At 38.1% G+C, this 13,696-nt stretch overlaps 1 protein-coding gene across 3 annotated transcripts in view; it reads left to right on the forward strand.

Annotated features, from left to right (window-relative positions):
• Positions 1 to 800: 800 nt before the first annotated feature.
• Positions 801 to 13,696, forward strand: part of ldb2b (LIM domain binding 2b) — a 40,814-nt gene continuing 27,918 nt past the window's right edge. For all 3 annotated transcript variants that reach the window (XM_060915836.1, XM_060915838.1, XM_060915837.1), the window contains exons 1-3: positions 801 to 1,045; positions 9,634 to 9,736; positions 10,680 to 10,852. In XM_060915836.1, coding sequence (XP_060771819.1) covers positions 914 to 1,045; positions 9,634 to 9,736; positions 10,680 to 10,852 — 408 coding nt within the window. In that variant the 5' untranslated portion in view covers positions 801 to 913. The remainder of the gene's footprint in view (positions 1,046 to 9,633; positions 9,737 to 10,679; positions 10,853 to 13,696) is intronic.

A 13,696-nucleotide genomic window follows, 5' to 3' on the forward strand; every position in this document is an offset into this window, starting at 1 on the left:
ACTCTTGGGGCCCTGGTTCCCCCCTGAACAAGAGTAATATAATCCAGATGGAGTCTCTCTCTCTCTTTCTCTCTGTGTGTGTGTGTGTGTGTGTGTGTGTGTGTTTCTTGAAAAATATCTAAAATATTTGTGTGTGTGCATGCGCGTCTCCACATGTGATTGGAATATATAACCGTTTTGACCTTGTGGGGACACTTAACTGGTTCCTCTGATGAAATTCTGCTTATATATATATATGGAGGTTAAGGTCACATGTGAAATATTCTGTGCATTAATACACACGTCAATATGCAATACCCCACAAGTGTGTGTGTGTGTGTGTGTGTGTGTGTGAGAGAGAGAGAGAGAGAGAGAGAGAGAGAGAGAGAAACTCCAAAGAATGAGAAATGGAAAAATACAGGAGAGAAAACAGTGACGCACACTCCTCCACCACCACCACCACACACACACACACACACACTTCCATCTTTTCCTGTGATGTGATTCGGTTCGGGTCCGTAATAATTGTAATTTGGATTTATAATGTGGCTTCTTGTTAACTCTTGCGTTGCTTGAACAGCTCTGATTATTCAAGGCGCATGTGATCAGACGCACGGCTGCGGGAACGCGCGCACGCCGGCGCGCACTCGTCCTCTTATTAAAACTTGTGCTATTCGGCAACTTTGCCATTTTTAATATTCAGTAAAGAGAAATTAAAAAGTGTGCCCTGTCCCCCCCTTCTCCTCCTCTTCTTCTCCTCTGTCCCTCCCTCTCTTACGGCGGCTCCGGTGATTGGATGCCCGCGCTCTCGTTGCTGTGTGTGTGTGTGTGTGGTATATGTGTGTGTGTGTGTGTGTGTGTTTACGAGCGCCGCGATCCCACGTGCGGCGTGTATGGAGGCGGCGGCCCGCGCGCGGACTCGGCACCCGGGACGATGAGCGGCGCGCCGCGCGACCCTTTTTACTCCTCGCCGTTCGGCCCGTTCTACCGGAGGCACGCGCCCAGCGCCGCGCAGCCGCAGTACCGCATCCACGAGCTCAACAAGCGGCTCCAGAGCCGGAGCGAGGTGAGCACGCAGAGCACCGGACACCGGGCTGTTTGAACTGACTGCATCAATGCAACACTCATCTACTATTCCATTAAACACTATGAGGCATCAATCAGCACCACAGGTGTGGGTTCATCCACCAATTCATTCATTCATTCATTCATTCATTCAACACTGCATGGCTGTGTAATTGTAAAAGTTCATGCCATGTCATATTATGAGCATCATCATGAACACAGTGCTCCTCTCATCCAACACCATTTGAATTCAAGCAATGAAAATGCTGCTGTAATAAACTCTATGCACCACTGTGTCTGATTTAATGAATGAATACCTGACTACATGCGCCCAGCAAGACTTAATTCAGCACTGCATGAGTTAATTAGACACAGTAACAGTTAGAGCCAACACTGAAAGTTCATTCAACACTGTGCTAATTGTGCATCAATACTCATCTCATCTCATCTCATTACCTGTAGCCGCTTTATCCTGTTCTACAGGGTCGCAGGCAAGCTGGAGCCTATCCCAGCTGACTACGGGCGAAAGCCAGGGTACACCCTGGACAAGTCGCCAGGTCATCACAGGGCTGACACATAGACACAGACAACCATTCACACTCACATTCACACCTACAGTCAATTTAGAGTCACCAGTTAACCTAACCTGCATGTCTTTGTGGGGAAAACCGGAGCACCCGGAGGAAACCCACGCGGACACGGGGAGAACATGCAAACTCCGCACAGAAAGGCCCTCGCCGGCCACGGGGCTCGAACCCGGACCCTCTTGCTGTGAGGCGACAGCGCTAACCACTACACCACCGTGCCGCCTGTGCATCAATACTGTATGTATTATTATGTACAATGCTGCAGGTTATTCAACACAAGCTGTTGGGGTTCATTCAACAATCATCATTTTTTTTTTAAACACATGAGCATCATAATTAACACAGTAGTGCAGGAAGTAATTAAATAGGCTACAGTCGGATAAATACAGTATTCATTCAACACCACGAGTGAATCTGAACATTATTAACATTCCAGTAGTTTATTATTATTATTATTATTATTATTATTATTATTATTATTATTATTATTAATGAAGTTTTTCTCGACATTAAAACTGTAAGAATTAAAACATGTTGTTTGACCATTTAGCAAACGTGTTAATGCTGCACTGCAGGAATACCCCTGAATACTGTAATAATACAGTACATTCAAGATTGGAAGTACTCCTTAGGAGAGTACTCTATTCATCGAACACTATCTGTGCATGGCTTCAACGCTGCTTATTTTAGGTTTATGAAAATCTTTTTCAGCTCCAGAGGTCTGAAAGGGTCACCAATGTATCATGTCAACTCTGTGTGCATAATTTAACACGATTTCAGTAATGTAGGTTTCAGATGAACAGCACTCGTCGTAAAACAGCGTACGTTAACCGAGCACTGTTGGTGTTTGCTCAGTACTTGTTATTTGATTTCAGCACCACAGGTGCTAATTCACCATGATTGCCAATCATTTATCAGTGCAGGGGTTAATTCAGCACAATAATAGATAACTCTACACTGTGATTGTTCGCTGCTGTGAGATTGAATTCAGCAATCTGTGTTTTGCTTCATCATGAGGCTACAGAGTGTTTAGTTAACACTTATTATTATTATCGCTGCAGTAAATCAGAAATAAATTTAAGACATTCAGAACCGTAGTAAGTTGAACAATGCAGGGTTTTTTTTAACATGAGCAAACTGATTCCACACTATGTTTCATTTAAATACCACAGACCTTAATTCAAATCTGTACAGAATTATTGGCAGCCAGTAAATTATGAAAATGAAAAAAGATTATTAAAGAAAAATAGTAACATGCACTAAGTCGTATTTTGTGCTCAAACCCAAACAGACCTTCTATAGTTTTATATGTGTGTGTGTGTGTGTGTGTGTGTAGTTAAACATGTTTTTAAGCACAATATAGTGGATTTTTGTTTTCTGCAGAATACTGGTTTGAAAATGTTTACAATTTGCGCTTTATGATGTTTGCAAAAAAAGTTGTAAAAATATTCCAAGGTTTGTGTGTGTGGATTTACGGTTTCAGTTCAGCATACAGATTTTCAGTAGGGTCATGGCAAAAAAAAAAAAAAAAAATTCCAGTATTTTGTGTTTCTTTAATCATTCCTTTCAGTGTTAATATGGAAGTATGATATTGGATCAGAGTTTTGGAGTAAAATATCCTCACAGGAATTCATGATGCCCTCAATCTTCACAAGAGCCCAGTGACAAGAAGCATCAATGATTCATATTGTACAGCGGCTATCAAGTGCTTTTCTGTCTACTAAGTCCCGATCTGTCATTAAACGTGCTGATGGAGTGCACGAACACAAATTTGGATTTTGGTTTCATCTAATCCCAGGACACAACAGCAAATGCAGATGTAATGATGCTTGGTGAAGGTCACGTGCTGCTTTCAGAAAGAGCTTCTCTTTTGCAGCACTTCCAAGCATCTTGTTTAGCGTTGAGCACTTGATTTCGAAACCAAAACTGTAGTCCAATCATTTTGGCACATATACAGTACTATGCAAAAGTCTTCAGCACATGTAAAGAAATGCTATAAAGTAAAAATGGCTTTAAAAATAATGAAATGAAATGTTTCAACATAAAAAACTATAAACAGTAAGCAGTAAGCCATAATAAATTAAACAAAGTCAATATTTGGTGTGAGATGATCCTTTGCTTTAAAAAAAATTAGTAGTCTCAGGTACAGTGCTCATGAGCATCTTACAGAACCAGCCACAGTTCTTCTGAACACTTTGTCACACTCGCTTCTTCATTTTGCACCAAAACCCAGTAGCCTTCATTATGTTTTCTTTTTTAATCTGAAAAGTGCTGTGTTATGGAATGTACTGCTCAAATACAAACTTTTTTCCGTAATATTTAATTTTGGGCTGGAAAACAAACGTTTGGAACTCTAAAATGTTTTTGTACTGACTTGATAATATAGAAGTCATAAAATAGAACTCTATAACAAAGTTTCTATGAAAAAAAGGTGCTTAAGACTTTTGCCCAGTACTGTATTTTGGAGACAAAATAAATATTGTTATTATTGTTGTTCTAAAAAGTAGTGCTGATGAGAATTATTGCATTGAAACTGGAAAATTTTGAATTATTGTGCTCATTTTTAGGAAGGGTGTCAATACTTCTGGAGCAGTGGCAGCTGGTAGTCTTGCAAACAGGGGAGGCTGGTCGGTTACGATATTTCCAGATTTTAAAAGAAAAAACACATCAATTTTGCCCATACTCTTGCCTCTGATCTGGCTGATTGTTGGCAGGGTCACAAACTGAAATAACAGGTTCTTTTGGCCCATTAGCCTACTGTCCAATATACATGATGGTGGTGTTGGGGGGGTATATTTTAACATTTTATATTTTAAAATTGTGGCATGTGGCATGTTGTTTAAAAATTGATCATTATTGAAAGCAGCTCTTTGTCAGGAACCTCAGCAGTAACAGCAGAGTGTTCTGGAATAGGCACAAGCGGGGAGCCAAACATAGAGCTGGGTGCCACACATTTCATTCCATGACACTTTCCCTATATTTTACTTATTTTGACTGAGAAATGTTTTATTGACAATTTTGATAACCATTCACTTTTAATCCAGGTCTGTAGTGTGAAATGTTCTCGGCTATGTTTTTGTTTAAAAATGTTTTCCAAATTGTAGCTGTGTTTAATTCATATCCAGAAAAATATATATTCCAATATAATATACTCAGCATAAACATTTTAAATAGATTCTATATTTTTGGTCCATCCATGACATATTACTAAAGTAGCCTATTTACTGTTGTTGATGTGGGTCACTTGCTGTTAGCCAATTCACTTTCTCGTACCAGGAGAGCTGAAAGGAACGAGTATTATTCCCTACCTTTTTCACCAAGTCAATTTGAGGCGTTGGTCTACCCTGCTCTTTAATTTTAATTTTTTCCTCGAAAGGAAGACTGGCAAATGGCTTCGCCAAAATTAAATCACAATGCTTGGCATCCGTGTGCAGCTTTCTTGCTAGCTGACTAGCCCCCTCAAGTTCAAGTTCAGTCACTCAAATAAATGAAATTTCTGGAACTAAGATAGCAAACTTGACAACACTATATTTACACTTTATTTACAATGAAAATATATACAAACTAAAAAAGCTGGTAGAAATCGTATGTAATGAATGAAATCGAAATGTAAGCTGATCTCTTACAATACACCACAGCACTTGCGAATCCGCATGGGACCGAACTGAAATTCACCGCTGCCTGTCTATATTTGAAACGAGCTGTCAATCAAAGAAAATATCCGGCTGTTTTCACCAATCACAAGTCTCCTCGCGGAAACTGCCATGTCCCTCCCACTGTGAGGCTGGGAGTCCGGTGGGCGGGCGTTTTCGCAGTATTTGTCCAATAACCGTCTTGCATTTTGAGATTGAAAAGCACATAGCTCCTGAATGCCATTGAAGTCCACTGAGGCTGGGCTGCATCGCGCTGTCACGAGGGGGAAAAACTCACGTACACATTAGGCGAACTGGGGAAAGTTATAACGGAATGATTTCGCACTGTAGTTGGGTTGAGCACATATATTTCTATGATTCTGGATCTGAAATAGCAATGTTATAAGGTCGGCTATAACATAAGCCTTGCGCAATTCATCCTACACGATGTTCGTCATTTTTAGAGGAGGCTGAGCCTCCCTCGTTGTCTTAGAGCAATCGCCCGTGTTCTGGAGGGCACGGTGTATGTTTATTCTATAATGTAGGTAGCTATTCAACACTTTCAGGTTTCAGGACCAAAGGTGTCAGTGGAAGCTGTAGGTGGTAATTTGAGACTGTGTGAAAAAAATCATATGTTATTGTATACAGTATTAATTCAACACTGTATGTTGCTTTATGTGTTTATTTAGCACTGTAGGTGTTTGTTCAGAATGTCAACAACAATCATGGGTGTTAATTCAGCACTGCTGTGGTTACATCAACACTGTAATAGGTAATAGAAAACTGTCTATCATGCTGCATAGTTTTAATACCATACTGTGTTCATTCATAGAGCAGTGCAGGAAATAATTCAATAATACTCTATTATAATAATAATTCATTCAGGGCTGTACACATTCATCTGACCCCAAGAGCTAATGTAACATTTTTCTACACATTCCTTCAGTGCTGTAAGAGTTTATTCAGCACCACACCACAGGGCTTAATTTATCACCACAACAGATAACAGGTCAGTGCTGTAATAGTTCATTCCAGGCTGTAAGTACTGTATTCATTTAAGACTAATATTTAATGCAGGAATTAATTCAATGTTGGAAAAATAAATTCACACCTGTAAGTGTTCATTCAACACTGTAAGAATGAACAGGGTTAGTTTAACCTTATGTGTGTGTTGAAATGGATGGAACATTACAAGTGTATTATTATCATTTTAGTGATTAGTTGAAAACTGTTCATTTAGAACAGTCGCTGGTAATTTCACACTAATTGACCAATTTTTGACTTTTGTGTGATGGAGAGAGAGAGAGAGAGAGAGAGAGAGAGAGAGAAGGTGTGTGTGTGTGTGTGTGTGTGTGTGTGTGTGTGTGTGTGTGTGTGTGTGTGTGTGTGATTTCTTCTTCTGCTCATATAATATATGCAGGTATATAGGTCTGTATAACTATAACATAACCATATAACTTTTACGTCACTATTCAAATGTGTGTGGTATGATACCAGGAAAACAAAACATGACAGTTTATATACACACACACACACACACACACACACACACACACACACACACACACACAGAGGATGTTACACGATGGCGCAAAGATATGAAGTTTGTCTTCGAGTGGTGAACATATTCATGAGTGAATGAAGCGAACAAATGAAATATTTTTCAACACAAGAAGATAAACTTCATATCTTCGTGCCACAGTGTAATATTCTTTATATTACATGCACAAATCCACAAAAAAAAAACAAAAGTTAATCAAAAGTATTTTACTTTTGAGCCGATTTGCCATTTTGACAATGTGTGTCCAGTCAGCGGGAAAACACTGCACTGCAAAACCCGATAAGGTCACTGAGCTCAAAAATTTTATTGAAACCAATTACGTAAAAATTTTTGAGGTAAGTAACTTAAATTTTTTAAGGTAAGATTTCTTAAAAATTACAATTAAGTGTAACTATAGTGTAATTTTTAAGAAATCTTACCTTAAAAAATTTAAGTTACTTACCTCAAAAATTTTTACGTAATCGGTTTCAATAAAATTTTTGAGCTCAGTGACCTTATCGGGTTTTACAGTGTATTATGTCACTCTACCCAATGGAGAATGAATGTTGAATGTGGTTTATGATATTGCATGTTGTCAAGACAACATGACATCACACATTGGAGCTGATGCAAATATTCAATGAGAGAGTTTTCTGCTGCGCATGCACAGAACCATTTCTTTGTTCGCTGGGAAAGAGAAAGATGTGTTGAACACCTGAAAGTCTACCAAAACTTCATTAGATATTCTTCATGCATATTTACAAGAGAAAAACATAGCAATGGACATTGAAAAACTGGAAAAGAGAGTGTGTGTGCATAATAATAATAATAATAATAGCTTTTTTCATGGTATATCAGATATATTCCATTCAGCTAGCATGATATTGAACTTGTCTTCGACTCTTTCAGTGTCATTCTAGCTGAATTGAATATATCTGATAGACCATGAATTAAAGCCAGTCAATATTATTTAAATATGTCACTCAGATTTATGATGTATTTTGTATGAAAAATGCAAGTTTTTTAACACCAGAACATAAACTTCATACCTTCAGGCCAACATTTGATTTTCTTTTTATTATATAGACACATTCACAAACAAAAAGTAGCCAAATTTATCAAAACATTCATCAGCTTCCTCACAAGTGACATATAGAGTATTATGTCATAGTTTTGGTTCTCCTTGTCCTGGCTGTAGCTTGTATGAAAAATATGAGTGGTGTATTTCCCAGTAAAACACTCATATCTATAGACACAAGTGTTTTACTGGGAAATATACCACTTGTATTTTTCATACGAGCTACAGCCGGGACATTGAGCAACATATTTTCCAATATCTTTACTCATGAGGAAATCGATGAATTGTTTTGATAAATTTGGCTACTTTTTGTTTGTGAATGTGCCTATATAATAAAAAGAAAATCACACATTGGCTTGAAGGGATGAAGTTTATCTTCTCGTGTTGAAAAACTCACATTTTTCATACGAGATACATCACGGCTCCGAGTGACATATTTAAATAATATTGGCTGGCGTTGAGTGGTATATCAGATATATTCCATTCAGCTAGGATGATACTGACCAAATCAAAGACAAGGAGCTGAGCTTACCCGCGACTCAGTGCTGTTAGCGTGGCAGTGCAGTCACCTTCCAGCTAGTGTAGCATTCATCACTAGTGTTAGTGAAGGCATTTGCAAGCTTAGCCATGACTCGGTGCTATTAGCGTGGGAATCAAGTTACCTTCTAGCTGGTGTAGTGTTAGTGAAGGCCAACGCTAGCACAGTCAAGCTGAATATTATTATTATTATTATTATTTTCCCTGTGTAATTACTTAGCTACATTTAAAATCAACAATGGCGCGACCTGGCAGCCAAAATTCTCTCAAAATCTTCCGTTTTTAACAAAGCAAACCTGGCAGCCATGTTTATTTACAAATTGTCACAGTCACTTGCTAGCGCGGAAGTTTTACATCTCCAACATGCGATGTCATGTTGTTTTGACAATGTGCAATATTGTAACAATATTGCACGCTCATTCTCCATTGGATAGAGTGGCGTAATACACTTAGGATAAGCAATATGCTAACAATATTGCAGGCTATCAATAAACCCACTAGAAGGGAATAGAATACATTTTTATTCCATGGAAAAAGTGTCCTGTATGTATAATAACTCCTGATATTTCACTCCAATGATGTCACTCCCAGTGTTTTCCCACTGACTGGATGTGCGTTGTCAAAATGGTGAACCGGTTCAAAATTAAAATTCTTTTGATTAACTTGCATATTTTTTTCATGTTTCTGGATGTGTCTGTATCATAAAAAGAATATTACACGGTGGTGCGAAGATCAGTCGTGAAATATATTCACCACTCGATGATAAATTTCATATCTTCGTACCACCATGTAATATCCTCTATATATTACTGTATTGTAGTGCATGTCCTGTCACCGTATAGTGCTGCTGTATTATAGGCACTGCATGTATTAAAATGGTTGGTTCTCATGTTCCTTTTAAAACTGAAATTTTCTACTTCCTTTTTCATGATATAATTGTCATTACAATTAACAGTATTATGTTTTTTCTTATCACAGTATATCACCATGCTGGTTTATGGTTAAACCCATTTATAAACCAATATAAAGCCAGAATGTTGATAAATCCAGCTTATGTGCCAGTAGATATAAGTCATTGCTGATGCACACAGCTACAGTGGTGATGGTGATACATAGGATATAACTTCAATATGTAAGGAAACACATATGGTAATATCATGGTCATGTAGTCATCAGCCTTTGTGTGTGTGTATGTGTGTGTGTGTGTTTTCACAGGATTGTGATATACTATGGTGGGATGCGTTTTGCACCGAGTTCTTTGAGGACGATGCAACATTAACACTCTCGTTCTGTCTCGAGGATGGACCAAAGACATATAGTGAGTATTCCTGATCAAATTAAACAGGAACTGGTTGATATGGATGCTGTATGAGAATGCAAGTCCTGATCGAGGTAGATGTAACGCAGCGCCCTGCACATAAAACAAAAATCTCTGTCTCAAAAGTAGCATAATGTGAATTGCAGATGTTGCTTAATCTGCACTGTGATTCCAAATCGGATGATTTAAAAGGCGTCGTGTTGCAAACAACAGAGATGTTTACCAACACTGTCATCATCATCACAATCCCTCAGGCACGGTGTCATTCACAAATTCCGGCGGGAGAGAGCGCGAAGGGAGAAGCGAGAAACAGAGAAAAGAGAGAGGAAAGAGAGAGAGAGATAGAAGAGAGATAGATGGAGGGGTGGGGGTGGGGGGTGCATGCGCGTGTGTGTGTGTGTGTGTGTGTGTGTGTGTGTATGCGGGGGGACTTCATTTCGCTTTTACCATCCTCATTCCGAATGTACAGGGCAAGACTTGATTGGCAGGTACGAGGTGATTAAATAAACATGCTGCTTCAGACTTCACATGCATCTCCCGGCATGACTGACAACCGCAGAGCTCTAAGTAGTGTGTGTATGTGTGTGTGTGTGTGTGTGTGTGTGTGTGTGTGTGTGTGTGTGTGTGCAGTCTGTTGGACTTAAACCTCCAGCTCTATTCAGTAGCCTGTTTATTTCTCATTTCTAACAAGACTACCAGTGTAGCTGAAGCTGAACAAATAAACATATATTTATATATTAAAATATATTAAGATTTTTTAAAATGAATTTTTATCAACTTTTTGGCACTTTTTGTTCTATTCTATTCCATTCCATTCCTTCACATCTGTACTATTCTACTGAGTTATGATTATAGATAATGTGTCAAGTTGCATCCCAAATCCTAATCCCACACTCTTCCTTCTTTCGTTATCCTCCTCCCTCGTTCTCCGTCTTCCTCCTAGCGATCGGACGGGCGCTGATCCCCCGTTTCTTCAGCACGCTATACGAAGGAGGAGTGTACGAGCTGTTTTTCGAGCTCAAGCACACAAAAGAGTCATTCAACAGCTCAACCATCACTGTAGACTGCCACCAGTGCACCATGATAACACAACATGGCAAGCCCACGTTCACAAAGGTACACACACACACACACACACACACACATGCACGCACGCACAGCACCTATACTACCAACAAACTATCAACTCAGTAGCTGTAGGTACATGACAATATACATTTTCACATATTCTTTGCCTCTTTCACTTACATATTCACATATTCTTTTGCTCGCACACAAACCCCTCACTCTCTCATCTTCACACGCACGCACACACACATGCACACACACTGCACAGTGTGAGCAGTAATGTGTTCCTCCTCATTGTGAATTCAGGGCTGAGCTGCACAAAACAAAAAAGGAAAATATAGCTCCCCTTTTCCCTCTCCCCCCTTCCCACCTCTTGCGCTCTCTCTCTCTCTTTCTCTCTCTCTCACACACACACACACACACACACACACACACACACACACACACACACACACACACACACACACACACACACAGAGACTCTCCCTTCATTCTCTCTATTCCTTTCCATCTTTATTTCTTAAAATATACATGTGTCAATTCATGTCATTGTAAAAGTCTAATTAATGTTGCTTAATCACAGAACATCACATTACTAAGATGTATAATACCTTACCTAATGTAATTCATTCAGTATAACTAGGGACAGGTACAAACACACAAGTGAACTGATGTGATAAATTCGTGACATGAGAATTGTACAACGTACTATCATGGTCTTTAGTATATTTACAATATCAGCTGAGATCTTTACATCTTCTCAGAGGATGACATGAAATGACACGTAACACTGCAGCTGCAGGGCAACAGATATATTATTATTCACGAAGGGAAACAGATTTTTAAAACTGGGTATTGTTTTCACTTTATAGCCCAGTGTGAATAAATTCAAATTATGATTGGTCGGAAATCATTTTCGATAATGGAAGCTTTGACAGCAGTCTTGGCCATAATTCAAAAATATCACAGGGATATACAAATGTGCACTACATCTATGACATTATTGTTCTGATAATAAATAAATAAATAAAATTCATTCATGGGGACTTGAATAGCAAACACTCCAAATGATCTAAGGTTCATTTAAATAATGATTAAATAAAAAGTGTGTTGCAGGGCTTTCAAGATTCACAATAGAAAAAAAAGCCTCATCTTTTTTGAGATATAGAGCTACAATTATCAGCAGTCCATAATTATCAACACCTTTTCAGATTTACCAATAAAAAACAATTCTACAAAGCTGAGTTTCAGTTACAACAGTTATTACTGGTTAATTAATCAACCGGAAGACCCGCCTCGCCCTTTGATTTTGTCGTCTGATGATACAGCTCGTTACTTGAGATGGAATTTTTTTAGCACAATCAGCAATTTGAGGAAAACCCGGATGTTATCATCGCAGGTAAGCATGGTGGAAAGATCATGGACATGTTTTTACTTATCAAATTCACCGATATTTCATGATCTCCTTGTTGAAACCTACTTTGTTTCTTACTCTTTCATTTGACAGTCGCCATTTTGTATCTAAACGTGCGTTTGAGAAGTCACGTGAGGTGTCGATAATAGTGATCACTTTCACCGGTGTCCACTATTATCGACACCCTGTGGAATTAAGTGACATTTATAACTGTTACGTATCGATCTTTGTGTAACATTGTTGAAGTAGATAAAGCACTTTAAAAAAATAAAAGGGCTGTGATTTATTAAAAAAAAATTCTGATTCATAACAGAATGGAATGTTTATAGAGTATTTTGAATCCTATTGCAGTAAATAGAATTAGACCAGAATTAAATTCCTAGCATATAAAAAAATTACATGCTTGAATTATTGAGATTTTTCGATTCCATTCAGAAAATATTTTTTTGCAATTTGTTGTAAATATCTATCATGTATTACAATATCAATCGACATTTTATATTTTGGTTCAAGGAATGACATGAGACCTTTGACCTGGATTTTCATGTGGTTACAATGTCAATTCCCTGTTGACATTTATTGGTAAACGACAAAACTGGAAATTAATACAAATAACAACAAATGATTAACAAAATGTGATCTATGAAAATACTTGGAAAGTGGAGCAAAAAGATTTTCTGACACAGGTTAAACATTATCAGTTCATTTGTTTACAAACATTAGAATTACTTCCTCATTTACGTAAGCACCGACATCAATATATTTATATAAAAGATATTTTGTACTAAATATAAGTCTATGTAAAACAAATTTTAAATAAAAACTATGTTTTGTTAACTTAATGCCATGTACCGATTATTTTTTTTAATAAATAATGATCTGGATGTCGATAATTGTGGAACGGTGCCGATAACTGTAGCCAAAGGTGTCAATAATTGTGGAACAGTGTCATGTGATCTGATATGCTAAGTAATCGGGAATCAACTCATTTTTTTCCAGTGGAAGTTTGAGTAATTATTCATGCACAATGTATGTATTGAAAGTATTTTCTACTTTTGCAATGGCCAAAAGATTGTTAAGGTGTCGATAATTGTAGCTGCCGCTCTATTTTTTTTTAGTTCTATTTCTGACAGTGCCACAATCTAGAGAGTAAAATCAATCATGGGCATGTGTAGCTCATATACAGTATGTGGAAGAGGGCAAATAGCACTTTTGTCTGAGTGTGTTGCACGACAGTGTTATGCAGCTTGATATGAGCAGCAGTTTGAAAAGATGCAGCTGGCTGATTTCACACATCTCAGAGGAAACACGTGTTCACCTTCAACCTTTCCAGTGGGGAGCTGTCATATGATAAGGTTGGCAAATGATGAAATTGATGGAAAAACAATTGTGTTGTTACGGTACTTAACAAAGAAAAACATATAATCATTGATATGTGAAGCTATTGAGATGGAGTCTGGGATGTCAGGACTTTGAAC

The sequence above is a fragment of the Neoarius graeffei genome, chromosome 3 (assembly GCF_027579695.1).
Source record: "Neoarius graeffei isolate fNeoGra1 chromosome 3, fNeoGra1.pri, whole genome shotgun sequence".
Classification (NCBI taxonomy): domain Eukaryota; kingdom Metazoa; phylum Chordata; class Actinopteri; order Siluriformes; family Ariidae; genus Neoarius; species Neoarius graeffei.